At 53.2% G+C, this 27,563-nt stretch overlaps 1 protein-coding gene across 7 annotated transcripts in view; it reads left to right on the top strand.

The window, feature by feature from the left end:
- The window catches only part of ARRB1 (arrestin beta 1), a 77,092-nt gene extending 49,808 nt beyond the window's left edge, over positions 1-27,284 (top strand). For 4 of the 7 annotated variants that reach the window (XM_041729788.1, XM_041729782.1, XM_041729787.1 and 1 more), the window contains exons 2-16: positions 374-404; positions 2,194-2,254; positions 5,263-5,307; positions 6,095-6,291; positions 7,791-7,850; positions 8,691-8,758; positions 10,912-11,047; positions 11,947-12,031; positions 12,486-12,558; positions 13,377-13,514; positions 14,688-14,771; positions 16,026-16,049; positions 18,781-18,851; positions 19,720-19,771; positions 21,112-27,284. In XM_041729788.1, the coding sequence (XP_041585722.1) occupies positions 374-404; positions 2,194-2,254; positions 5,263-5,307; positions 6,095-6,291; positions 7,791-7,850; positions 8,691-8,758; positions 10,912-11,047; positions 11,947-12,031; positions 12,486-12,558; positions 13,377-13,514; positions 14,688-14,771; positions 16,026-16,049; positions 18,781-18,851; positions 19,720-19,771; positions 21,112-21,223 (1,237 nt within the window). In that variant the 3' untranslated portion in view covers positions 21,224-27,284. The other 3 variants (XM_041729784.1, XM_041729783.1, XM_041729785.1) reach the window with 3 other exon arrangements.
- Positions 27,285-27,563: the final 279 nt, after the last annotated feature.

Below are 27,563 nucleotides of genomic sequence, written 5' to 3'. Positions count from 1 at the left end.
TAAAGGAGGCAGGACAGACCACACACACAGGGCTTTTCTTCTACATGAGCTGGGGGAATTTGAGCAAATGAGCAGCATGGCTTGACCTATCTTTAGAGCCTCCCTTGGCCTACTGTGTGAAGAGGAGGCTGAGGGGGCCATGACCAGATCCCACAAGAGCTATAATGGCAATAATGGAGGCTTGGCTGGAGGGTGGGGGGTAGCGCTGGAGATGGTGAGATCCGGTTATACCAGACACTGTTGTGGCTCTCAAGTCTTGGATGGTGCCTGGAAATCACTCGAGGTGTTTTTCCTCTGTCCTGCCAAGGGACGGCCTGCAGGAGCCTTCCCCTGGCAGGATGCGTTAATCCTGGCTTTCTCTTTCTATCTGCAGGGTGTTCAAGAAGGCAAGCCCGAATGGAAAGGTGAGTCTGTAGCAACCACACCCCAGCTCCTCCTTGGCCCTAGATGCTTGTCCTCTCTTGGACATTTCTACTGCCCACGCAGGACCCTCTGCCTACCCCCCATCTATCCTTAGGAGCTGTCCAAGGAGCTGACAGTGTGGGGGAGGCCTCTCAGGAAACTCTGTCCCAGAGGGAGGTATAACTCCCTGGACTTTAGGGAGCCGCTGCTCTGGTTTGAGACACAGCCTGTCCTAGAGAGATTTCAGTGTGAGTGTGATAATTAGACTAAGTGCTAAGGGCCTCTGGGGCACTGATTCCCCTGGTGTGAGAGGCCCCTAGAGCCTCTCTGCTGAACCCTGGCATCACCTACTTATCCAGGGCAGTTCCCAGGGCCTGTCCTGCTTTCTTTCTTTCCACAGGCCCCAGGCTCCATCCTGCTTTCTTTTCAGTTCAGTAAATAGATATTACTGACATCATTCCTTGTCGGGTACAGGCCAAGCCGGCTGGGACTGGGACAGGGAATACCAAGACAAATAAAGCACAGCCCATGCCACTCACAGCCAGATGGGGGAGGCGGACACAGAAACGGATCATTTCCACCTAAAGTGGCAGGGGTGAGATAAAGGGATGCCCAGGGGCTGCGGGACCCAGCCTGGATAGTCAGGACGGCTTCTCTGAAAGGGATGCATATCCAAGCAAGGCAGGGTGAAAGGGGCATTCTAGGCATGATCGTAACTCACAGGGAGTGTAGGGGCGTCAACAGCAGTTGAATCTGAGAGCTTGGATTTCTGGCCTGAGCTAGCCAATACACCACAGTGGTCCCACGTCTGCCTTCTGTGCCCATAGCAGACATCAGCAATCACCGTTCACCCTGTCCTGCTGAGCCAGGATTCCATCTTAGATTCCTTCTCAACCCAGAGCCTCAGGCAGCCCCCAATCTATCAGAGTTGGCACTTGGAATGAAACCCATTTGTCATCTTACCTCTGGGCATAAGAACCATTAGAGGGTTTTCAGATGGGGGTTGCATCATTAGATTTGCGTTTTAGTATAACCAGTCTGGCTAAGGAGGGGAGAAAGGCCGAGAGCATGTGAGGCTGCGGGCAGCAGGCCACAGAGGGGGCTGTGAGTCTGGTGTGTCGTCCAGGCAACAGTGGCTGTGGGGAGGAGGAGGGGTGGACTGAGAGCGAGGATGGAGGGGGTGCTCAGCAGGATGCAGGAAGTGTCTTGGATGACATTCTGGATTCTAGCTCAGGAGGTTCTTCCCTGCTGGCTGGCTACCCAGCAGGACACTGGCTCCCAGTTCCTCATTGCCTTGAAAAGCAGTGCTGGTATGAGTGGACCCTCGCAGACTGCACAGGGGTGAGGGGCAGTGAGAAACACAGAGCTCGGGGTTTGGAGCACTGGCAACCCTTAACGCCACTGGCCCTGCCCTGGGTTGCCCTTGCTGTCTCAGAGATGTGCCCAGCGCTCCCGGGCAGCTGACTTCTTTGCTGCTGCTGCTCTGCTGTCAGCAGTGCTCTGCGTGAAAATCTCAGGCCTCAGTATCCTCATCTGTAAAATGGGAACAAGGACAACTGCTTCACAGGGGTTTAGAATAAATAGGTGCTTTCAGAATTGTACAAGAGTTTATTAGTATTGGGGCTGGAGCTCAGGTCCAAGTCCAGCTAGGACTCTGATGTGGGTTCGGGTTGGGTTTAGCCATTTCAGAGGCAGCTCCCAGGGTTTCCTCCAGAGTGAGGGCCAGTGGCTTTTCTGGGACATGCCCTCCAGGCCCACAGCTGCTAACACCCCCTGTGCCTCTCTTCCCAGCTCACTGTCTATCTGGGAAAGCGGGACTTTGTGGATCACATCGACCTCGTGGATCCTGTGGGTGAGTCCCAGGAGGCCGAGGAGGAAGGTGGGGAAAGGTGGGGCTGACCCGGCCCCTTCTAGAGAAGGATGTGTTAAAGTCACCCACAGCTGAGGGCTCTCCTCGGGGCCTGGTCCCCAGAACAGGGTGTGAGTGGCTTCCCATGGCAGTCAGCAAACATTTACCACTTTTACCAAGCAGCTCCTTTTCCCTCAGCAAGGACCATGTGAGGGGAAAGGGCAGGTGGATGGAGAGAAGAAACAGGGAGGGTGGCCTGACAATAGTAAGGAGGGTGAGCAGCCAGGTGTAAGGCTTAGTACATACCAGACACCAAGGGTAGCTCCATTATTATCTCTGCTTTGCAGCTGAGGAGAATGAGGCACAGAGAGGTTAAGTGACTTGCTCCAGGTCACAGAACTAGTAGGTTGAGGAGCCTGGATCCAAACCGGGGCAGCCTAGCTCCACAGAACCTTTGTTCTGCTGCATCCTGATGGCAAAGATGGGACATGGGAAGAAAACCTTGGGGCTTATGAGATGGGGGCTGTACTCACCCACATGGGGATCTCGTCAGAGGCTGTGCTATGGCTAAAGGCACCTTTCAAAGCCTTACTTTTGTTGAAGATTTCTCAGCCTCAGCACTCTTGACATTTTGGACTGGCTAATTCTTTGTTGGTGGGACCATCCTGTGTGTTGTAGGATGGTGACCAGTATCCCTGGGCTCTATCTGTTAGACACCAGGACTATCGCCGCCCGGTAGGACAATCAGAAATGTTTTTGGACATTGCCAGATATCCCTCTGAGAGGCATAGTCACCCATGGTTAGGATGCTAAGAACCATAGCTCTCGTTAGAAGAGCCTGACCTCACTGTCTCTTCCCACAACTCTTGGAGGGAGGGAGGGAGGCCCAGAATCATCCCTATGTCACATATGGGAAAAGTGAGGCCCAAAGAAGTTAAATGATCCCAAAGGGACAAGAACAGACCAAAGTAAGGCCAAAGGAGGTGGCAGGTTGGGAGGATGGACACTGGAAACTGCCTGAGGCCAAGTCCAGGTGAAGAAACTAGATGTGTTGCATGGGGAACATTCATAGAGAATGTGGCCTCTGTCCCGTATCCCTGGGAGCTGTCCTAGGGCCAGAAGGCAGAAGTGAATGTATGGTTCCAGAGCCGAGGTGGGAGCAGAGAGCACAGCTGGCAGGTTTGGGGTCACTGGGAGGGGGAGACCTTTGTGACAGTGGGAACAGGAGAACTGGGGAGTCCCCGGGGTCCTTCTGCTGAAGGGGTATGTGTAGAGCTGCGGGCTGCAGAGCATCAGCTGCCCATTAGGCCCTCCCTTCCTGGCCTGGAGTAGGACAACCCCACCTTTCCTCCCCTGTGCTGTCTGGGAGGAACACCAGTTTGCCTGGTTTGCCTACGACCTGCTACAAGGCACAGTTTCCTGCAGACTGTCTGGGGTCAGGCTCTGTCCCTATCCATTGGCCTATCAAGGACAGCAGTGGGGGTGACACAGAGGCTGGGGGCGGGAGCAGGAGGGAATCAGCTCCTCCACCACACACCGGCACCCTGAGAGCTGTTTAGTCAGTGTTCACAGAGCACCTACTTTGAGCCAGGCCCTGGGGATCCCAGGGAGCTCTGAGGTCACTGTCGAGAGTTGATCAAATGACACACAGAGAGAAACACCTTGCCCATCACAACAGTGAGCTGACTGTGAATTCCCAATGCTTAACTATCTGCCATGGTTTCCTTTTGGGCTCCGGGGCAAGCGCACGCCCCCAGTCTTGCAGACAGGACACTGTGAGTCAGGCCTGGCCCTGCTTCCTCTACCACCCCCAGGATCTACACGCTTCCCCCTGTCCGCTTGCGCTGTCCCTTGGTCATCTAACCAGTGACCCTTACTTCTCCTTTAAGACCTGCCCACTGCTTCTGTCCCCCAGGAAGCCTTCCCTGACATCCCCGGTTGGGGAATTGCCCTTTTCCCCCTACTTTGTACAGAGACCTTGGGTGCTCAGGCACAGAGGAAACACCCACAGAAGAAAGAGGGAAGATGGGCACGTTCTGTGGTGGGGCGGACACCCCTGGCCGAGTATCCCTTGGGCCTGCCCAGGACTGGATGGGACCAGGAGCCCTCTAACACTCCCTTCCAGGGGCAGCCTCTGAGATTCCCTGAGAGATTGCTATGAGGGCAGCATGGATGTAGGGGGAGGGTGGCAGTGGGTGAGAGTTGAGGAGAGAATTTTGCTTGTTCAGTGGGTATGGCTGAGTGAAGTATGGCCAGAGATGACAGGGGATGTCAAGGCAAGGAGCCTGTATTTCCGGCTTCCTGGGATCCCACAGGGAGAAAATGTCCTTTGTGTCTAGCTGGACTCCGCACTGCCATGGCCAGGCCCGGGGACATTCTCTGTAGAGTCCCATGAACTGGGCACCATCTCAGCTTTAAACATATTAACTCAGTTGGTCTTCACGGGAGGCCTGGGAGGTCGGTTCTGTAGGATCACAACTCCTGATGGCAAATCCCAAATCCAAGAAACTCTAGAAGTCTAAACTTACTGGTAAGTTTGATGTAGCATTCATTTAGTGACAAAACCTGACCTGAACTATAGCAAGCTCTTTATACTTTAGCCTCTTGGTGAAAAGATTCATGTTTCCCTGCTGAGGTGTTAATGGGTTTGATCATGGGGCATTGCCCCAGATCCTTCAGAGGGTGTTACAGAATATATGGAAGATGTACCACATGGCCTTTCAGAATCTAGAAATTCTAAAGTACACCTGCTCGTAGGGGTTTGAGACCCATATTGGTGTTTTTATTAACAGGGAAGAAACAGACCAGTTGCCAGCTGGGTCTGTAGGGCCAGCCTGAGGGTAGGGGCTGGGGCATGGCAGTGCCTTCCTGTGGGTGCTGGCCTCCCCTATTTCTCTCATGAGGCTTGTCCACAGACAGATGGTGAGGTCAGGCCTGGCTTGGTATTTGGGGCTCAAGAATTTGAGAGGTCAAGTTGGGAGGGTCTGCTTACTCTCTTGTCCTTCTTCCAGATGGTGTGGTCCTGGTGGATCCTGAGTATCTCAAGGAGAGGAGAGGTGAGGAGGTGGTCCCCACCTCTGGGCTGTGAGGGAGCCTCCTATTCCCTACTGACCTCTAGCCCAGGGCCTCCATGAGTCCCAGACATGACACCAACTAATTTTAAGGCCTTTCCCTGCCCAGCCCCACTGGCTCTTCCCTTTGCAGCTCCAGGCCTCCTCCGGCCAGGGCAGCCCACCTATGCCCATTATAGGAGAACCTTTTCAATTCCCTGAGCACTCACATCAATATATCATGACTTTCGCAAGGCCGGGGATGCCCATTAGGGCAGGAATTAGAGTCTCATTATAGGAGAGAAAATTGAATCCCAGGGAGGTGAAGGGTTTGTCCAAGGTCATCAGGAAGATGTGGGGTGGGGGTTGGGCTAGGAGAGGACCCTACACCTTCTAGACACCACCCAGCACTTGTTTCCCTCTCCCTCTGCTCTCTCCAGCCACATCACTTCCCCAGCCCCACCTGCCCTCCACCCCGGTCCTACCAGCCTTCTCCAGCCCTCACCAACCCTGTCAGACCATCTCCTGTGCTCCCCACACTGGCCAGAGTGGGGCATGGGAAAGGACAGAACTGATCCAGCAGTCAGCCCTCACCTCCCCCTAGGGGCCAGGTCTGAGTGGTTCTCCTGGGTACCCAGTACCCCCATCCCGAGGGCTGCACAGCCTTCCCACACAGGAGCTTTGGGACAGACCTGTGAGCTCCAGTTGGGCCAATCCCAGGGCTCAGCTGGTGCTCTAGGGGGCTTGTTTGCTGCAATCTTGGGCTCATCCTCCATGCCCCCTGCTCCCACAGTCTACGTGACACTGACCTGCGCCTTCCGCTATGGCCGGGAGGACCTGGATGTCCTGGGCCTGACGTTTCGCAAGGATCTGTTTGTGGCCAACGTGCAGTCCTTCCCACCAGCCCCTGAGGACAAGAAGCCCCTGACACGGCTGCAGGAGCGCCTCATCAAGAAGCTGGGCGAGCATGCCTATCCTTTCACCTTTGAGGTTAGGGACTGCCAGCTGCACCACCAGTAGGAAGCCCTGTGGGCAGGCACATGGGGGCAGCTGGGGCAGCAGCTCCATGTCACTCAATTTCTCAGTGTACATTGGGATCTGGGGCACTGTCACTTATACTGCCTGGTAAGTGTCTCTTCTCTGGCCACTGCCAGGAGTGTCACCTTACCTCTGAGCTACTCCTTGGACCCTCCCGAGTCCAGCTCGTGGTGGGAGAGAACTGGGTGGGCAGAGGCTGCAGAGAAAAAAGGAGCCCTTTCTCACCTCCGAATTACTACAGGACTGTCTCCTCCCTCAGACCAGCTGCCCGCATGCCCAGCTTTGGCCCAGCTCCAGCCCAGCTCCAGCGCAGCTCATTAATGAGGGATGGCATGTAGTGATTTCCCTGCTCTGCCACTTTTCCAAATGGAAAGACTCCCAGATTCTGAATTTTAAAATTTCCTGTTTCTCAGACTCTGATTCTGTGATTCAGTGAAATCCCCTGGCTTTCTGGGAAACCAGAGGAGAGACATTACAGTCATCCTGTCCATGGCAGATGTATTGGTTTCCTGTGGCTGCTGTAACAAACAAGCTGCCGCCAACCTGGTGGGAATTAAATGTGACCATTAAAACACAAGTTTCTGACCTTACAGTTTCGGAGGTTACAAATCAAAAAAAAAAAAAAAACAACAAAACAACAAAAAAAAAAAACAGGTTGCACTGGGCTAAAATCAAAGTGTTAGCAGGGCTGTATTCTTTCTGGAGGCTCTAGGCCTTGCCTTTTCCAGCTTCTAGAAACTGCTCGTGTTCCCTGGCTCGAAGCCTACCCCTCTGTCTTCAAAGCCAGCAATGGCTGGTCAGTCTTTCTTGCAGCCCACCACTTTGACACCGACTCTTCTGTTTCTTAGCAGCTTTCCCTGCTAAGGTCCATTGTGATTACATCGGGCACACCTGGATAACTCGGGCTACTCTCCCCATCTCAAGAGTTTTAACTTAATCACACCTGTAAAATCCCCTTTGCCAAGTAAGGTAGCAATCGAAGGTTCTGGGGATTAGAAGGTGGGCACCTTTGGCGGGCGGGGGGGGCTTGTTCTGCCTACTACAATCTAGGCAGAACACTTTTATTTTTTTTTAAGATTTTATTTATTCATGATAGACACACAGAGGCAGAGACACAGCAGAGGGAGAAGCAGGCTCCATGCAGGGAGCCCGATGCGGGACTCCATCCCCAGACCCCAGAATCACAACCTGAGCCGAAGGCAGACACTCAACCACTGAGCCACCCAGGTGCCCCTAGGCAAAATCCTTTAGATAAAGAAAAGCACTGAAATCCTTGGCTTTACTGGAGGGCTTCTGGCCCAGTGTGGGGCATCCTTGGCATGGTCTGATGGGGGAGACATGGCCTGTTGCTAGGGCCCCCTGGTCTGATAAATGTGTGTGGGGGTGGCGGGTGGGCAACATGAGGAGCTCAATGGTCAATGTGACTGGAGACCTGTCTGTCCTCTTAACAGATCCCTCCAAACCTCCCGTGCTCTGTGACATTGCAGCCAGGGCCTGAAGACACGGGGAAGGTGGGTCACGTCTCTGGAAGCCTCTCTCCGGGTATAGGACATTTGTATCCCCAGGGCCCTGGCTTTCTGAGAGGCATCAGAACTCTCTGTGTGGAAGCCTCCCTGTGTGGAAGCCACTTCAACACTGCCTCAGATAAGCCGTCTCTTTTCATACAGGGCGGCAGGCAGATAGGGTGTCATCCTCACCCCCGCATTCTATTACATGCAGTCTCTCCTGGGCTTGCTGTTGGCTGCAGCAGAACCAAAATGTTCTCTGGACTACCTCTTGGCCTCACAACCTTGCATGGGGGTCCATTCACTGTGGTCTCACAAGTGGAGAAACGGAGGCTCCAAGAGAAGTGACACTACTAGTGTCACAGGCCCCAGATCTCTGAGCCCCCTTGTCTTCACCTGCAAAATGGAGATAAGAGGCTATGCCTCCTCCTGCAGTTTAGAGGATGGAGTGAGCCACCAGAGCACTGTTGGGTCTGCACATAGTCTGTGCTCCCCTCCTAGGACTGCTGAGCACCCCCATTGTTATTGCCGAATGGCTGCCTTAATGAGGACAGCTGCCCAGACCAGGCAGGTGTCTGCAGGGTGGAGCCCAGTTAGGGCAGTTTGGGACGCCCAGTGTTGGCGGAGCTAGAGGAGCTCTGTGGGAAGGCCAGGTGGCCAGGTGGGGGCGGGGGGGGGGGGCAGCACAGCACTGGGGCTGAGGCCGATCACAGGGTCCTGAATCAGGCTGAGGGGCGGTTGGCCTGTGAGAGTTTGCTATTCCCCTCCAGGGTCTTGGTTTGTAAAATAAGAGGGTGGGATGGCTGTGCTGTCGGGACCCTGTGGTCAGCAGCCCCTTCTCCTCAGGCCTGTGGTGTGGACTACGAGGTCAAAGCCTTCTGTGCCGAGAACCTGGAGGAAAAGATCCACAAGCGGTGAGAAGGGCACAGCTTCCGGTGGGTGTGGGCTGCCTACTGGCAGAGGGAGGGAGACAGGACCAGCAAAGTCAGAGAAGAGATAAGTAACAATACCTGGAAGTGTGTGAGGAGGGGCCGCATATTCCAGCCCCAGGAACTCCAAGAAGGGCCCTCTGGAAGGCTGGCAAGTCCTGGAGGGGTTCCTGGAGGAGGTGGCTCGACTGTCTGGGGCTTAGGGCTCAGGCCTCAGGATTTCTCCCTTTACAATGCTGAACCTGCCTCCTCCATCACCCTGCTTCAAGTCTTGCCCCATGAGACTGCATGTTTTTATTTTATTTTGGAAAGAAACACAAAATTCGGATCATTTAAAAGAGTGAGCAAGAGTTTTTTCCAGCCACCCTGGACCCCCACTTCCTACTTCTCCTGGGAAGCCATCAGCAGCAAGTGGTAGTGGGGCCGGCGGTGGGGTGTGGGATGGGTCAGCCCACGTGTCAGAAGAGGTAGTGTTCTCCTGGAGAGGCACAGCCCTGGGCAGACGGTCCAGGCTGGCAGCTGGAAACAGCTGGGCCTGACTTCTGAGATGGACTGCCCAGCCCTGCTCTCATGCCTGTTCCTCCTCAAGGCAGGCCCTGCCCTGTCTTCTGGCGAGGAGGCGAGGCTGGCCTCAGCCCCCCATTCTGATGCACCCTGCCTCCCCAGGCAGCGGCAGCGTTCATACCCGAGCCTGGCTGAGGGTGGCTGAGGGAGGGCACTGCGGCTTCTTAGGGAGTGGGCTGAGTTTGCCACCTGGCGGCTGAAGAGCGTATTGAGCATCTCCGTCTCCAGCCCAGGCAACTCCAAGGTGTGGGGAGATGGGACCCTTCTCCCTGGCTTCTCTGTCTTCCTTTTCTTCTTCAGACCTGAGACCAGGGGAAAGATAGGGGGTCGTGGGTTTTTGAAGGGGGCCTGACCAGAGCAAGGAAGAGGAACAACACTGAGGGCCACTGCCTTCACCCTACGCCAGTGTGACATTTTAAGTCCACATCAGAGATACTACTGATAATGATATAGCAGCTATCGTTTATGAAGGGCCTATTAAGGACCAGACACTATTCAGGGTGGTGAACATGTAGGAACTAATTTAATCCTCTCAGCAACCCTGGGAGGTAGGTGTTGCTACTGTTGCCATTTTACAGATGAGGAAACTGAGACCCAGGGGTGAATTTTCTCAAGGGCATATAGTTAGTAAGGGGCAAGCTCAGACCTTCAGCCTGGCTGTCTGGTTCTAGGGGGTGCAGGTGAGAAATGGGGATGCTGGCACACCCAGCACACCGCAGGCACTATCTCACCAGATCCCGTCCCCTCCCGATCCTTGTGTCCTCGTTTCTTCCCTAAGCCCCTGTCCCTTTCACTGAGTCCCATCTCATCTCTGGGCCTCCATCTATTCACTGGGTTCCCATCCTTGTCACTGGCCTACATCCCCCTGACTAAATCCACACCCCCTCACTGAACCCCATCACCTCTCTGAGCCCCCACCTTTTCATGGGGTCCCTCTGCAGATTTTGATTTAATAGATATTTGGAAGGCATTTGTTATATGGCAGGCACTATCATAGATGTTGAAAACACAGCAGTGAACAATTGAGATAAAAATTTCGCTCCTTAAGGAGCTTACACTATTAAGTAACGAAAGGGATGTGGGAAGTGAAACATAGTTCCTTTCTTGCCATCCTGCTGGCTGCCAAGGCACAGATCCACATGAGGGACTGCCATGGGGTGGTTCAGCTCCGATGGTGTGGGAGTTAAGACCGGGACAAGATCAAGTGAGCTGATCCAGGAAGGTTTCCTGGAAGAGGAGGTATTTAGCTGGGTCCTGAAGAAGGAAACAAATGAGGGTAGAAGCAGGAAGAGAGTATTGCAGGTGGGGGTCCAGTGCAAGCAAAGCTGCAGAGACAGGACGAGATGAACCACTGAGGATGATCGTGAGGAAGTGGGGGTGGCTGCGTACACAATGGGGGAGGATGGAGTGGGGCCAGGTGGTGACAAGGCCTCCGTGTCCACCTCTGCAGTTTGGTCTGGATTCTAATGCCGAGGGAGCCATGGCAGTCTCCTGAAGAGGAAAGGGAGGGTTACGAGGAAGGAGGATGGAGGCAGGTGACTCTGGCTATCTTTTGCTCTGCGCATCTCCATTAGGAATTCTGTGCGCCTGGTGATCAGGAAGGTTCAGTATGCCCCAGAGAGGCCTGGCCCCCAGCCCACAGCTGAGACCACAAGGCAGTTCCTCATGTCGGACAAGCCCTTGCATCTAGAAGCTTCCCTGGATAAGGAGGTAGGAGGCTTGGACTTGGCAGGGGGTGGGGGCTGTTCTCCTGGGGCTGGGACATCCCATCCCAGTTCTCTCATGGTCACCAGGGCTCCTGGGGTAGGTAAGAGCTTCTGCCCCCAGTCCTAAGACCATAGGGTTCAGGGAATCTGAGACATCCCTTAGGGGGCTGTGGGGAAGCCTGTGGGGGCCTAAAGGAATGGCAGAGTGGGGCATGAGCCTGAGGGATACAATCGACTTTAGAAGTCAGCGTGCCTCCTCAAGGGACCTGAGTCCCGGCCGTCTTCCTGCACCCCGTCCCCCTCTTAATGTGTGGGCACTGCCTCTCTCTCTCTCTCTCTCTCTCTCTCTCTCTCTCTCTGTGGATAGCTGAGGGCAAGTGTTGGCCACAGATTTGAGTTGAGGTCCTTCAGTGAGGATTCAGAGCCGGTTCCCTTGGTGAGCAGGCCCATCTTTCCCTACCTCTCTCTCCTGCTTCTTCTAGGCCCTCCTGTGTCTAGAATTCCTGGCATCCCAAGCCAGCAGGGACTTGATACATCACCTAGTCCAAGTCCTCCAGATGGGGGGAAGCCGAGGCTTAGCCAACCTGTCCAAGGTCACACCGAGTTCATCCTCTTTATCATTATTATAATTAGTGTTCTCATTATTTCTGGTCACCAAGTCCAGACTAGAGCCCAGGAATATCACCTTCTCATTCAATTATCTTTCAAAATCCTGACAAAGAACTGGTCTAACATGCCCAGTGACTTAGCATCAGTGGGAAGTGGCTGATGAACTTGAGGCCAACGTCAGAGTGGCCAAAGTCTGGGGAACCCTAGGATATATGATGGGGCCTCTTCTCCCTCCATCTTTCTGGAGCTTTAGTATCCTCTGGTCCAACCCTTCTCTCTTCTTCTGCCTCCCAGATCTATTACCATGGAGAACCCATCAGCGTTAATGTCCACGTCACCAACAACACCAACAAGACAGTGAAGAAGATCAAGATCTCGGGTACCCCGGGTGGAAGGCCACCCCATGGGGCCAGCAAGAGGGAACTCTCCCAAGGGTTGGGGGGTGGCTGAAGGTTCTCCCCTTGTTAACAGCCTTGTAGATAACTATTGGCCCGCAGGAAAGCCCAGGGCCTACTCTAGGCCAAAGGGAAAGGCTTTTGAGGCTAGTAACACAGGCTGCTCATTGGCCAGGTAATGAGTTTACTGTTTAAGTCACCTACCCTCAAAGTTCCCTGGGTTCTGGGCAAAGCTGTCCCTGAGGGAGACGTTTGGTGATGGAAGGGAACAGGTGTGTTCGGGCTACCCTTTGTGTGGAAGATGGGGGTGGTCTCTTGAACAATCTCCCAGTGCACTCTAGCCATTCTTGGGGCTGAACATCCCCAACTCAAGGGAGCCTGGGATGCCCGGGAGCTGCAGTCCTGGCTCACACCACCTTGTCTCCCTCTCCCTCTCAGTGCGCCAGTATGCGGACATCTGCCTTTTTAACACAGCCCAGTACAAGTGCCCTGTGGCCATGGAAGAGGCTGAGTAAGTGAGCACAAGCCCATCCTTGGATGTGTGGGTGGGGAAATGAGAAGCCCTGGCTGTAGTTACAGATGCAGATGGTTCTTTTCCACCTGACAGAGGCCTGGATCTCAGACTTCCTTGTCGCTCAGAGTAGATCATCCCAAATAGCCTTTTAAGAAAACACCTGCTTGGTTTAGCTACAAGAAAATACATGCCATAGTCAAGGGACAGACCCATTAAAACTAGAATGACCAAATGAGACCTAATGAATCAAAGGGAACTGGGGTTGTAATTACGCTGTACCAGAAACCTAGGTTGAAGGACATACTTTGCTCTGAGCTTCCTAGCAGCCAAGACAAAGAGGGCAAGGTAGTAGGTACACAGTATTTCTTGTCTGATAAGAGAATAATCCAACTTACTGGGTAAAAGGGGTTGTATGTGGGAGGGTAGAGAATAATTATATTTTAAAAATCTAGGCTTGAGGACAGCTACTCTGGTTGAGCATGGAATTTTGTCTCAAGTTTGTTAGCGGCTAAGGCAAGAGATCTCAGATGAAACATCTTTTCTTACCTAAAGGAAGTAGTTACTCTCATTGGAAGACACATCTGTGTGTTTTTTTTTTTTTCCTGGCCCTGCCTCCTCTGGGGAGGCAAGTGCATTTCATATAATTTTTCATGTATGTGTGTGTTTCTTTACATATAATGACAATGTATTTTGGAAAGTTAAAAACATGTTTTAAATGTTACTATATGGTTTTTGATATGTTCTGACTGGGCTGGGGGTGATGGCTGGGGGTTGGCCCTGGGGGCTGTGTCCACACCTGCCTCCCTTCTTCCCAGTGACACAGTGGCGCCCAGTTCAACATTCTGCAAGGTCTACACCCTGACCCCCTTCCTGGCCAACAACCGAGAGAAGCGGGGTCTCGCCCTGGACGGGAAGCTCAAGCATGAAGACACGAACCTGGCCTCCAGCACCTTGTGAGGATCTGCTTGCCCCACCCCTGACCCCAGGGGGCCCACACCCACCTTTCCTTTTTCCCACTAGTGCCAGTACATGGTATGGTTACCCTCTCCCCAGGCATTGTCCCTGGTCTATCTTAGGAGCTTGAATTGTCCTCTTACTCCCACCCCTATCCAGGGGTGACCCAGAGAGCAAGACGGGCCCCTAGACCCTGCTTCCTTTGTAAGTGCTGGGCTCTGCTGGCTTGCCCAGGGGAGGGCAACCTGAAGAGGCTTCTTGCAAAAGGCAGCAGCTCCTGACCTCGTGTCTTCAATCAGATGGGGTGTGTCCCTGAGACAGAGCAAGGCTGGAAGGAAAGGAGTGACTCCAGCACAAGAGGATGAATCAGGAGTGGGAGTGGGGAGTCTGGGGAGATGTGGACAGTGAGCAGGGCTAGACCAGATGTCAGTGTGCCCCTCAAAGGCAGGGATCCCTGGGCCGTATGATCACTCCTGCCTCATGGTCATCACTGACTCTGAGGCTACCCTGCTCTGGTGGAGGCCTGGCGTGTGGGGAACTCGCCTTATCCTGGCCGTTGAGGCCTGGCCCTCCAGTAGGGCTTTGGCCTGCCTCTGCAACACCCCTACTCCTGACTTCCAACATGGATCCTCTGCTCCAGACACACAGTTGTCCACATGGACATGCTGGCCACTTGCCTCCAAGCCTTTGCCCTCTTCTTCCACCCTGGCTCAAATCCTGTCTTCAAGACTTGGTAGAGGGGCCACCTCCTGCATGCCTTCCCCAATACCTCCTCCCCTGCCTTGCCAACCTCCCTCTCCCTCCCTGAACCCGCTGTCTGGCCCTTTGTGCCACACAGATTGCTGGGCAGCAAAAGAAGCAGAGTCCATCCAACCAGGGGTAGAAAGAGCCCAGCCCTCACCATGCTGGTGGGACTCAGGCCCAGGGAGGAAGGGGGCTATCAGGTGTGCACAGAGAGGGAGTTTCACAGCTGGACATGGGACCCAGGGCTCCAGTTCCCACCCACTTAGGGCAAAGCCTACCTTTCTCATATACTGGGTTCTGTTTGCACCTAGTGGCAGAGTGGCCAAGGAGAGGGACGGTTGGCTACCGCCCCCACTGCACCCAACCCCTGCCATGTCTCTTCCACCCAGCGATTGTCCATGAACCTGCTTCCCTCTGTTACCTTGCAGGTTGAGGGAAGGAGCCAACCGGGAGATCCTGGGCATCATTGTTTCCTACAAAGTGAAAGTGAAGCTGGTGGTATCTCGGGGCGGGTGAGTGTTCTAGCCCAGCTCAAGACTCCTAAGTGCAGAAGGGGTGTCCCAGACCACCCGCAGCCCACTGCCCCAGTCTACCTGTTTGCCGGACCTTTTAGCTGCATCCACCAAGAGGGTAAACCAAGAAGACGACTTCCGGTTCCGTCTTCCTCCTTCATGCTCCTTTCCTCCTCCTCTGCCCTCTTTCCATGTTTCTCTTTTCCTCCTCCCCCTCCTCCTCTTTCCTATCCCTTTCTGGGCCCATGGGGTTGTTGAGGAGGTGGGGGACACTTCCTCAGAGTCTGTGCTGTGGGGTCTCCAGATGGTGATTTCCCCTCATTGCATCTTGGGGCACAGTACCCACCCCTGCTCATGCCCATGCTGATCTGCTGAGGAAATGGCTGAAGGGGCTCAGAATCCCAGAGGTGGATTGGGAGTGTTCTGACTCTCCCATTTTATAGATGGGGAAGTAGAGGCCCAAACTGTTCTCCAAACATTTCCTGAAATCTCCTCCCTTAACATCAGGTCATAGGCTGGGTGCTGGGGTCACTGCAGTGGACCGGACATATTCTCTGCCCTGGAGCACAATCTCTGCTCCACCTCCGAAGGTGGAGGCTCTAATAGAACAACTTTTCCCCACAGGTCAGGCCTGTATGTTCTTATAAACCTAGAATGAGGATCTCTAATTTGTCACAGGGCTTTTTGTCTGATTCATAAATTGCTATGAAAGGTTTGCAAGCTATTAATATTAGACATTAGAATAATGCCTTGTGTAGGTGGCAGTAGCTAATACTGACCACATACTATAAGGATGTCTCAGAATTGCAAACCCCAAATCTCATGTCCTGTGAGTCTGCAGGGCCCCCAGTCTGCCTCAGGCTCTTCCTTGAGAAATCCTCGGTGAATCCCAAATTGATTTCTCGTGTCATCAGAGAGGACCCCTGCCCCCACCACCACCACCTCCACCGGGGGCAAGAAGCACAGGGGTTGGTTTTCATGTTTCCTTTGCAGAGGAGGATCCTGGGGTCTCAGCACGGCCTCCTGTGAGGGGTTTTGGCTGAATAGGGCCTGGATTTCAGTCCCTCAGGCAAGACTAATGACATTTCTGTATATCTCTGAAAGAGGTCACAGCCATGCAGTGGTGGGTGGGAGTGCGTTTCAGGGTGTCCCCTACCTGTGCAGGCAGCAAGGTGGTGAATGAACCTGCTTTCTGTTTTCTTCCTTTCTGAACTCTCTCCTGACCACCTCTCCCGCCTCCTCTGACCCACCCAGCCTGTTGGGAGACCTTGCATCCAGGTAAAGTCCCTGCCTTCAACCTGATTCATCCACCTTCCCGGAGGGTCCAGAGACCACTGGGCTCACTGACTGTCCAGAACTGTAGGGCACTGGGTTGGAAAGAATCTTAGCAGTCACTTTTTTTTTTAAGATTTTATTTATTTATTTATTTATTTATTTATTTATTTATTTATTTGACATACACAGAAAGAGGCAGAGACACAGGTTCCCTGCAGGGAGCACAACACAGGACTCGATCCCTGGACCCTGGGATCATGCCCTGAGCCTAAGGCAGACTCTCAACCACTGAGCCACCCAGGCGTCCCAGCAGTCACTTTTGATTGCCAGGCTCAGGCATGTGCTGGGACTAGTATCCTCTCCAAAGGCATGAGGGAGATGCAGTTTCTCCTTTATTATTTTTTTAAATATTTTACATATTTATTCATGAGAGACACAGAGAGAGGCAGAGGGAGAAGCAGGCTCCCCGCGAGGAGCCTGATGGGGGACTCGATCTCAGGACCCTGGGAGGACAACCTGACCAAAGTCAGACACTCAACCACTGAGCCACCCAGGTGTCCCCAGTGTTTCCTTTAAAAAACCTTGCTCTGTTTTTTCATCCCACCCAAGTGACAGGAACCTTTGCCAACAGCAAAGTCAGCTTCATTAAGCCAGGGGGTTGGGGGGGGGGGGAGAATAGTTCCCCCCGCCAAAGTCTAATGTTTTGGAGAAATGCTGGCTTCATGGCTTCCAAACTTGTACACTAATGAAAATTAACTGCTGGCCATGTGTTGCTAAGGAGAGGTCCTGTGGAGATCTGCTCTTGTAGACAAGACTCCTTGTAGCCAGCTAGATCCAGGCACGTTCCAAAAAAGGCTTGTGCCTCACATGCAGTGGTGTTTTGCCCCCTCCTGTCACAAGATGGCAGTATTGTTCATCCCCAAAAATCAGTCTATTTGGAGAGGTGAAATTAATTCAATTTAGTTCAATTAAGTATAATCCAATAAAGATGTCCTGAACCCAGATTTGTGCCTAGCCTTGTGCTACATGCTGAGGTTCCAGGGAGGACTCAGGCCTACCCCCTGCCCTTGATCACTATCACTCATGGCCCGTTGGAGGGTTAATGTCCAGATCTTCCATCCATATTCCATATGGCTTTCCTGAAGGCTGGCATGCTCACTCTTCCATTCTGTTAGCTCACCCTTCCAGGTGAACCTGGAAAAGCAATCCCCTTAGGAAGCAAAAAGAAAAAAAAAGCCAGATCATTTCAGTAGCCTATGGATCTTCCTTGTCCCGATTGAGGGGAAGTAATGATTGATTCTGGCAGGTGCAAATTTCACAGTTCAATCAAACCTTTTACCTACCTCATCTCCAAGAAGTTCTAGTGGTTCTAAGAAGGTAAGCATTGTTTTCTCCTGTTTTCCAGATGAGCTCAGTAGGAGACTTGAAGATGTAAATATCCCCCCCCCCCCCCCCCACAGTGCTGGGCCTGAGAATGGACCTTTCTGGTCGTACAGCTTCTGCCCCTGCCTGCTCTGTTCCCCTCTTCCTTCCTCCCTGCCAGAGGGGCCCTGGGCAGCAATGCCAGTAAAATGAGGCTGTGCCTGGAGGTGCTAGCAGTCGGCAAGGCCTCCTAGGTGACACTACCTCAAGCTGAGAGGAGGAGCTTGCATAGCTGCTTCTGGAGGAGTAGAGAGCAGAGGATGGGTAGGAATCACCTCCTCAATTCAGAGCTGTTATCACTCCGTAGCTGAGGATGTGACTTATGGAGTCAGAATCCTATATCTCACTTCCAAAAAAAAAAAAAAAAAGGAAAGAAAAGAATCCCATCTTTCACTTTCAATTAAATAGTTTCAATAGTTCACTTTCAAGTAATAGGCCCTTGAAAAAAAAAGTTCTGCGGCCTTGTGTAATATATTTCTCCTCCTGTGCCTCAGTTTCCTTATCTGTACATTTGGTATAATGGGATTGTTGTGGAGATTAAATGAGCTACTCTGTAATAATCCTTAGCACAGAGTCTGCACCATGTGTCTGCTCCTGTTATTATTTTGTTCCTCAGGGCCAAGGGGAGGGAAGTCCCGGTCAGAAGCACCTGGTGGTGTCAGCACCTCTCCTATTCCCCATCACCCGACTCTCCATCCCTACAGGGCTTCAAGGAAGGCTTAATGCACAGTGTAGAGAGCCTTGGGGCCCAGGCCCATACAACTTGAACTTAATTAAACTAACCTCAGCAGTGCATCATCCAGGTGGCAGGGGGCTAGGGCCCCTGGAGCACTTTAGAAGAGCCTCAAGGAGATGTTAGAAGGTGGGACTGAGGAGGTGGGAGGAGGGAGGGACCTGTTCCAGACAGGAGGTTGGGAAGGCAGTGTTAGGAAAGGCTGGACTGGCTGTGACAATTTGAGGCTTGCAGAGTCCCAGGGCACCTCTGGAGCCACTGAGGGACCAAAGGACACACTGCCCTAGGCAATCCTTTTCCCACCCCTAGGCCTCCTCTCCGCTCATGAGAATCCAGGGATCCTAATCAGGAAAAGGGAGATTTCCTCTTTTTGGAGCCAGCAGGAAAGGTCTTCTAATTCACGCCTAGAGGGAGTAAGGTTCCGACAGTGGCAGAACTGGAGCCTCAGTCCAGATTTCCTGCCTCCACCGAGAGCTTGCTCCTCTGACCATAAAACCCCAGTCCTCAAACTGATGGGGCATTGTGTTTTCTAGCCCGAGACTGAGCTAGAGGCTTACCAGGTCTGGGTCTTTGTTTCAGTGACGTGGCTGTGGAACTGCCCTTCACCCTAATGCACCCCAAGCCCAAAGAGGAACCTCCACATCGTGAAGGTAGGCAGGATCTGTGGGTCACTGAAGTGGGAGTTTCCGAATTGCCTACCCCATTCTCCACCAGCTGCTGTCTCTCCCCATCACCCCATCTCACTCTGGGTTAGCCATCAGCCCAGGGTCACCCTTTTTCCTCAGCTCCCCAGGATCTTTTGTGAAGCCCACACTCTTCTGTTTGCACCTGACTCCCCCCAAAGACAGAGAGGTCTGACTCCTTTCTCCTTGGGGATGGAAGTTGGGAGTGGAGGGGGCTCACTGGCCATACTTGGAGCTCTTGTCTTGCATCCAGGCATAGGGAAAGGGGCTGCACAGATAAGATGGCTCCTGGACACACCTTAATGATTCTTTCAAGTGATACCAGATTGGCCACATTTCCTTATGTCTAAGACTGTTTGAGTTGAAAGAGACAACTCTATAGTATGTACCACAAAGAAGGAAAAGCGTTCTCTCGATTAAACAATGGAATGCCATTGATTCTAAAACATACCCAAAGTTCGGAGAGGTGAAAATGTGAAGAAGAAAAAAAAAACGGTTGTCTTAACACTAAATGAAAGTCATGTATTTAAGAAAAGAATCTAAGTCATGCAGGAGACATGCCAAAGGAGCAGGGTCCAGAGGTTTTTCTGTTCTTCTGGAGCTACTAGCCGCCCTCCCCCCCCCTCCCCCGGGCGGCGGAGGGGGGGGTTCCTTGGACCCTCCCTGGACGGGATGGTTTGAGGGTGTTTTCCAGACCAGGGACCAACCCTTCTTCCCCACTTCCCCTCTTCCTTAGGCCTCCCCCATCTTAGCCTGGTTACCCTAAGGTGGGGGCCAGTGCCCACCTGCCCCCATGCCCCACTAACACGTGGCCGTCTGCCCACCCTGTGTTTAGTTCCAGAGAACGAGGCGCCAGTAGATACCAATCTCATAGAACTTGACACAAAGTAAGCCAAACCCTGCCTGCAGAGGTCTGGGGCTTGGGGGTGGGGTGCCTGGGGCGGTGGGCGGGGCGACGGGGTCATTTGCATATATACTTATTAACCCCTGAGGAACAGCTGGTCTAACCCCGTCTGCTGAGAGCTGCCTCTGCTCGCCTCTTCAGCAACCTGCTTGCCTGCATGTGATTTGAAGGACCCTCCGTGCCTGTTCCTCTTCCTCCTGCCTTGGCGGGGTCTGTCTTCCTCCCTCGTCCTTGCACGTCCGTCCGTCAGTCCGTTCGTCCATCCACAGCGCCTGCTCGGCTCTCACAGGGCTGGTTTGGTTCGGGCCCTGGGCTGGGCTCTCCTGCGCAGCCCGCGCCCAGCCAGTGGAATCAGGCTGTGGGGGTGGGGATGGTTCTGGGGGCTCTTGCTGCTTCTGACTCCTGAGGACTGATCCGGATTTCCCTGCCGTCAAAGGCCATCGCCTCACCGGACAGTTGCCAGAGGCTGGAGGACCTAGGCCGACATCATGAACCACCTCCAAAACCAAGCAGCTTTCTCTCTGCAGCTCCAAATCCACCCTTTCCTTGTCCCCCAAGAGAAATTTGGGATATGGGGGTCTCAAGTCATGCCGTGAGGACCCCTCATTTGGCTGGCTGAATTCTGTGGGGCTGGGGCTTGGGTGGGTGGGCCTAAGCATACATGTTATGTGATAGAACAGAACTCACTGTTCTTAGAAGCAGTCCTGAGTCCTGAAACCCCATTCAGGCACCCCCTTTCCTCACCCACCCTTCCTCTGCCTCACTATTTAGATTTGCTACTCCCAGGCCCCGTCCTATCCAACATCCTTCAGGATAGAGTATGAGCTGACCGCTCCCTGGAGAAAGGACATTCATGGTTTTCTCTCCCACTAAGATGAGCCCAAGCCTTCCTGTGCTCCCTGAGGGTAGTTCTTTGGGTGGGTGGTAGGGTTTCTTGGGCCTCTTCTGCGGGATTCAGAATATGCTATGAAACTACTGGTGGCCTGGCCTCTCACAGCAGGCATAAATTCTTCCTCTGTTCCAGCCTGGCCACACTGGCCTCCACCCCCATTTGATATCTCCCCCACCCCCAAATCCTTAAGAACTGGGTCACTTGCCAGCCCTTAGGCATGAAAGTCAAACTCATGCATCCCTCTGGTATTTCCACAACTAGCTGGAGTCCAGACGCAACTGGTCCGTTGGTCACTGATGTGCCAGCCTGGCAGGCCTTTCTGCCCCAAGGTCAACCCCAGGGGCCAGCCTCTAAGTCCTATCTGACCTTCTGGAGAGGCCTACTCTCCCTGCCTTGCAAACACACCCCATTTTCCTTGTCTTTCCCACCAGCGATGACGACATTGTGTTTGAGGACTTTGCCCGCCAGAGGCTGAAAGGCGTGAAGGACGACAAGGAGGAAGAGGAGGATGGTACTGGCTCACCACAGCTCAACAACAGATAGACTGGGGCTGGCCCTCCCTCTGGGCAGCTCCACGGCCGCTCTCATGCACTAGGATGCTTACTCGTCTTCTTCCTGTCCTCGTTCCTTCTCCCCTTGTTCTTCTAGTTTCTACCAGGGGGCCCAGTGGTCTTCCGGGTTACGGTGGTGAACCTCCGGCCTCAGGATTGGCCCATCACCGTGCTGTCAGGGCCACATGGGCCACCTTCAACCCTCTCACCCCTCTCATGGGTCACCCCTCCAGGCCTCCTCCCTTTTCCTGCTGACTCCAGAAAGGCCATCCTGGCTTTGGCCTTGGGATTTGACTTGGGATGGGGAGCAGAATGGGGAGGGTGGGGCAGAGAGCTCAAGACATGTGAGGAGATGGCCACGGTCCCAGGTGGCTGGCACATCTCTGGCAGCTAAAAGATGACCGTGCCAAGGGCTACCCTCTTCTGGCTAGGAGGGGCACACCTGTGGATAGGGTCTCAATACTTTTTTGGCATTTGGATCTACCAAACGCCTCTCCCCTTCCACCCCTCTGTCCCCATCCTGTGTCCCTCTGTGTCTGCCAGTGACATTGGTGAAGGTTCACGGACCTTAGGAGTAGAGAAAAGCTACTGGACTGCCATTCTTACCAGCAGTTACCCAGTCTAAGGCAAGCTGTGTGAACTAGCCCGTCTAATTCAGTACTATCAGGATGGAATGTCCTAGCTACCTTGTAGCTTCTGTGTGTGTCCTATCTGTACACATGCATAGAGAGACAAGGGAGGGGTCTTCACAAAGCACTACCTGGTGGCATAGTGAGTCCACACTCCTGAGGAGGTTTCCGGAAAGGTGGCTCTGAAAGCTGGGATTAGGGGCAAGAAGGTGAGGATCTGCTCTTCTCTCCTTTGCAGATGTAAGAGCAAACAGTGATCCCATGGGAAGTAAGGCTGGAGGTCCAGATGGGGCTGGGGACACCCATATCCTACTACCTCCCCTTGCAGTTTTCCACAGCTGGGCTGGGCTGGCCCTGCAGGCTGGGAGAGAGTGCTCGAGGCCACCATGCCCACAGTCAGGGCCTCCTCCCCCAGGAGGCAGCATGGTCCATTGATATTCCTCACCTAAAAGGAAGGGGGCTGCTGGGTAGCCAGAAACCCTTCATTTCCTTGGGGAGTTGATGATTCCCCCACACACTGTCCATCCCCCCGCCACCCACCACCAGTAGCTCCCAGTGCCATGGATACCCAGTACCCATTAACTGGTGTTGTTGTGACTGGGACCTGGGGCATTTTTAGGCAATAAGGCAGGCAGATAATGAGGTAGAAATTGATAAAAGGTATTTGTTCTTGTTTGGCCTTTGACACCCACTTACTGTGTGACCTTGGACAAGTTCCTTTCTCCTTCTGGGCCTCAGTTCTTCACCTAGAAGACCAAAGGGTTTGACCAGATGATCACAAAGGGACCTCCCAGCTCTGGCCTCCAAGAATATGTAAACCTCAAAGTTTCTGGTATGACTGGTAGAGCCAGATCCAGACCATTGACTCTGGTCTGTCTGCTTCCAGGGGTGATTTATTGGGCCCCAGAGGTAGCAGGGCCATGGGGAGCTCCTAGCCCACCCCTTCCCAGGCCCTTCTTGGGCCCCTGGAAGGTCCTCTGATGTCAAGCTGTGACCATAGCTAGCATGAGCTGTTTGGCCCTAGGGCCTGAATATTCTAGAAGACCAAGCTTGCATTTTCTTTGACAGGGCCTTTGGGTACCTCACAGCTCCCTGTGGATGCAGACTCCCTGAGGTTTACCTTATACCCAAGTGAATATATTGCTTAGCAGGGGGGGGGGTGTCTCTCCTCCATCTCTGCTCCCGTTTATCTCTGTCCCATACTTGCCTGATAAAGAAGACAACAAAATTTTATTATGCAAGTTGGGACTCAGCCCTCTTCAGTCCAGCCCCTCCTGGGGTGGGCAGTGTCACCATTATCCATGGTGAGAATACCCAGTTCACAAGCCTGGCACTGCATCCCAGCGCTTCCTCTCCTGAATCTCATGAAAACTCGATTCTAGGGAGCCCTACCCCATGTCAGGGCCAAGGCAGCTTGGTGCAGCCATATACTATCCTGGCCAGCTCTGGGTGCCCCAGGGCATCCAGCCCCTACCAGAGCTTGCTTGCAGTTACACCTCATCAGATGGCTGAAGAGTTGACAAAGGGCTGGAACAACACATGCCAAGCACTGCTCTCCAGTGGCTTCCTCTGGAACCTTTGAGGCTGGGATGAGACCCTTTAGGATTTGAGATGATCACTCCCTTCCATCCCTTCCTTCATGCCTCACCCATGCACATGATAGATTTGTCAGCCTGTTTTCTTAAGCTTCTTCACCTCAATATCACACTCACCCTTCTGGGTTTGTCCCAGTGTTTGGCTGAAATTTCTCCACCTGCAGGAAGTATTAGAGCCCCACCTAGACTTTTACCTTTGGGGCCCAGGGCTGCAGAAGGGCAGCCCTTGACCTCAGGAAGCTCATGGTCAGGTGAAAGTTATAGGGGGAAGTCATGGGGGCCACTACATTCAGGGCTCCTTGGCTGCTGCTAGTCCATATAGTGCCTTGATGTGAATTAGAAGCAGTGCACCTTCCAGGTGGACCGGCCCATGTTGGAATGCACAGCTTTGTGAATGGTGCATGGGCTGGAGTTTAGCCCCACTTACCCTAGCCAGTGCAACACAAGCTGGAGTGTTTCCTTGGGCCTCTTCCTGGGAGAAGGACCCAGAGCATCTTTCAGAGCTTCTGATTGGCTCCAGACCCCACTCTGCCTGCAGCCCACAACTATGACCAAGTCCTTCTGTGCAGAGCCCCTCTCCATCTGGAGTCCGCCTGTCTAGAGTCAGGTGAGACTTTGGAGTGAGATTAGGGATGAAGGAGCCCCACTGGGCCCCAGGCACCAGCCCATAGTTTTGGCTCTGTGCTGACCACACTGGTACCTTCCAGTGGGCCATGTAGGTGGCATATAGAGAGCAGTCTGGGCAGGAAGGAAGAGCATGGTCCAGGGTGAAAATCTACAAGCAGAGGCCGGCTGGACTTTCTCAGCATTTCACCCATGAGAAGGGTTAGGCCCCATGAAGAGAAGAACTGAATTATTCAGCTGGACTCCATGGGCTGTCTCAGCCTCAAAGCACAGAGGGTGAGAGTGGGCACACTGGGGGCTGGTTTTAGCTCGGCTCATTGCTAACAAGCTGGTTCCCATGTGGTGCCGTGAAAAGCATGCTGGCCTGGAAGTCCACACTGCCTCCGGTCCAGTTGTCACCAACCAGCTGAGTAGCCTTGAGCAAGTCACTCAACCTCTTGGGCTCAGTTTCCCTAACTATAAAATGGGACAGTAATCCCTTCTCCACCTGACTCAAGGCGCTTGAAGCCCAGATGAGATGAAAGTCAGCTCTGTAAGTTGCAGATGGCTGCACAGACTGTGGTCCTACCACTGCAGGGCAATAGCCCAGGGTCACACAGGAAGATCACTGCGGGCTGAGTCCTCCTCCCACCAGTCTTCATCTCTTGCCCCCTTCTCTCTTAGGCAGATGTCAACCAGAAGGAGATGCAGTCAGTTTGGGTTTGGTGACACAGCTGAGAGAAAAATGCAGACACTATTCAGGAATGCCTTGCCCATAGAGAGTGGTCCCAGCAATCATGACAGAGAGACAAGCGATGGAGATTGCCAGGGATTGGGCTGGTGGGCATCCTGGACCCTCCCAGTCCTGGCGCCACTCCCATCTCCCAGTTTTTTGATCCCACAGAGGCCAGGAAGCCTTGGCTCTGATCCCAGATTAGGGAGAGCCACTCACCTCCAGGCCCAGGGAGGGCCAAACCACTATTCCATCAAAGAACCCCAAGGGTGAGGTGGAATAGAAATTGCCCTTTATAGTGGAAGGCCTCCTCCATCACAGCTACCAATACACCTTGATGACACTTGGGAGGCATTTGGGCCCAGGGAAAACCCAGGCCCCTTACCCTGCTGACCTGTTCCCCAGTGGTTCCAGTGTCCCACAAAGACAGCTTCTCCTGCCAGTGACTGGGGACGGAACATTCTTCACCCATCCCAGAGGAAGGCATTGGCCCCAATCTTGAACTATTATAGGGTCTTACAGGCATAGGCCTATATCTCTTCTGTTTTTCTTTTTAAAGTCGACAAGGACCAAAACACACTCTATCTTGACCTACATGCATAAGCCTGCATCGAGCAGTTTGATGGCATCTTGCCATCTTTGTCCAGGCAGGTCTACTGCTTCTGTCCTCCCTCCAGGACTGAGATGACCTACCTGTGGGGCAGGATCCCCACCTCTTCCACTCCCCTGCAGAGTTCCTGCACTGTGGCTTCAAAGAGAGGCCCATCAAAGGGGGGGGCACCCCTGTCCCCCAGGAATCTCCTCCAACTCTTCACTCTGAAAGGGGAGTCAAAGCACAGGTCCCCAGGACCCATGACCTACAGACACTCTGATATAGTGGTTTTCAAACCAGGTGCTGTGGAACTCCTGGGTTTCACAGAGCTTCACCAGGGGCTGCTAAAGTGGGAAGATGGGGGTGGAGGCAAAGGCGAGGTCTCCAGCTCTCCCCCATCCCCACTTCCACCAGGACAACTCTGCTTTCATCTGTCTTGCCTATTGAGGTTACACCTTCAAACTTTGGAAGAAAAGCTTCATCAAACCACCATTCTGAGGTTTGATCTTCAACCAGCAAGCACAGGTTCTCTTCTTGCTTTTCATGTTGGAATGGCTCTAGCATTCCAATACAAAGTGTCTTTGTATTGGAACTTGGGTTGCAACCCAGGCCCAAGCACTTGCTTACACACACACACACACACACACACACACACACACACACGATGGTTTTGTGGCATACCCACTCTGAAGCTCTGGCCTGGGTTTTGATTTGGGCAAGGGCCTGGTGCTCAGTGAGGATGGGTCTTGCCTTGATACCAGCCCATTCAGTGTGGGGGACTGTGGAACAAGGAAATAGGCCCAGCCCCTACCCCACAGCTTGTGTCTGCACCCCACTCCCCTGGCCCAGGCCTAAGGGACACATGGGAGAAGGAGAAACTAGACTCAGGTTCTTCTTTACGTGTAGCCAGATGGATGGACGTCTGGGTTTTTCCAAAAGAAATGTTGAGGGAGGACTTTATGCCAGAGGTCCCTCCATAAGGACATAGTCCCTCTAGAGACTTTTAAGTGGCAAGTTTCCCTTGAGCTATTCTAATAGGATTCTATTCCCACATCAGTGGACAAGCAAGTGTAGGGGCAACAGAAAGGTGCCTGAAGAGATGCTACGGTCTCCCACTCACAGTCTCCCACATTCTCTGCCAACCTGCCCCCTCTGCACGAGTTCCCCACAAGAGCTGACCAAGGGGTGGCACATTGGGGAGACCTGGACTAGCCTTTGACAGGGGATCCTGCTTGGCCTCCTCCCACTGAGGGCATTCCAGGTGGAAATACGAGGCTCAGGGCACAGCAGACCAAGTGGCATGGGAGAAAGAGTCCTAAGTGCAGTCTGAGTATGCCCCTGGGAACCTCCACTGAACTCAATTTCCCCATGTGTAAGATGGGGCTTGTGCCAGGCCCTGCTCACCTCACAGGTTACTGCAAGGGGAGGTCATGGGAAGTATGATAGGTGGTATCATACAAGAATGATGAATGAAGTGGGAGTCACACAAACTTGGGGTGTAGTCATGGCCTGCACGGTAAATCAGCAAGTATTTGGGAGAATGAGTATGGGAGGTGCCATCTTCCTGGGGCATCTCTGCTCAGAGTTAAGGTCTAGCCACAGATGCCATGGGAGACCAGTCTCTTGCTACCCAATGGGAGCCAGCATTCAGCTTGGCACAGTGACTATGGATCCTGGACGCAGGGAGTGACAGGTGGCTGGGACAGGTCTCCAGGTCCGTAGCCCTTCTGTTAAGTGATTATTTTGTGACACCCTCTTTCCTGGGCCACCTGCCAGGTTTATCTGTTGTACCTGTGGCATTCCTTATTATGTCAGATAAGTTATTACAGTTTATTCAACTCTAACAGGACAAATGAACAAGAGAACCATAAATAGGAGACCATTAAAGGTCTTTTGTGACAGATGCTGGATGTGCAATCATTTCTGTCTCATTAGCTCACGGCAAGACATAGATCAGCAAATCCTCTCCCTACTGCCTTGGAATGTTGGGCAGGACCTGTGGATGGGTCAGGTGTTTTCTTCCTTCTCCCTGGCCCCAACTCCAACCTGGTTCCTGCACCCCCTTCTGGAAACTGCCAAAGAGCTTTCTCATCCTCCCTCTGCCATTTACCAGTCTTCTGGCCTTGGAGAAGTCGCCAGACCTCTCAGGCATCACTGGATCCCATGACCCCTGGTTTGTT

The sequence above is a fragment of the Vulpes lagopus genome, chromosome 15, assembly GCF_018345385.1.
Source record: "Vulpes lagopus strain Blue_001 chromosome 15, ASM1834538v1, whole genome shotgun sequence".
Lineage (NCBI taxonomy): Eukaryota > Metazoa > Chordata > Mammalia > Carnivora > Canidae > Vulpes > Vulpes lagopus.
This window is presented reverse-complemented; position numbering and strand designations above follow the sequence as displayed.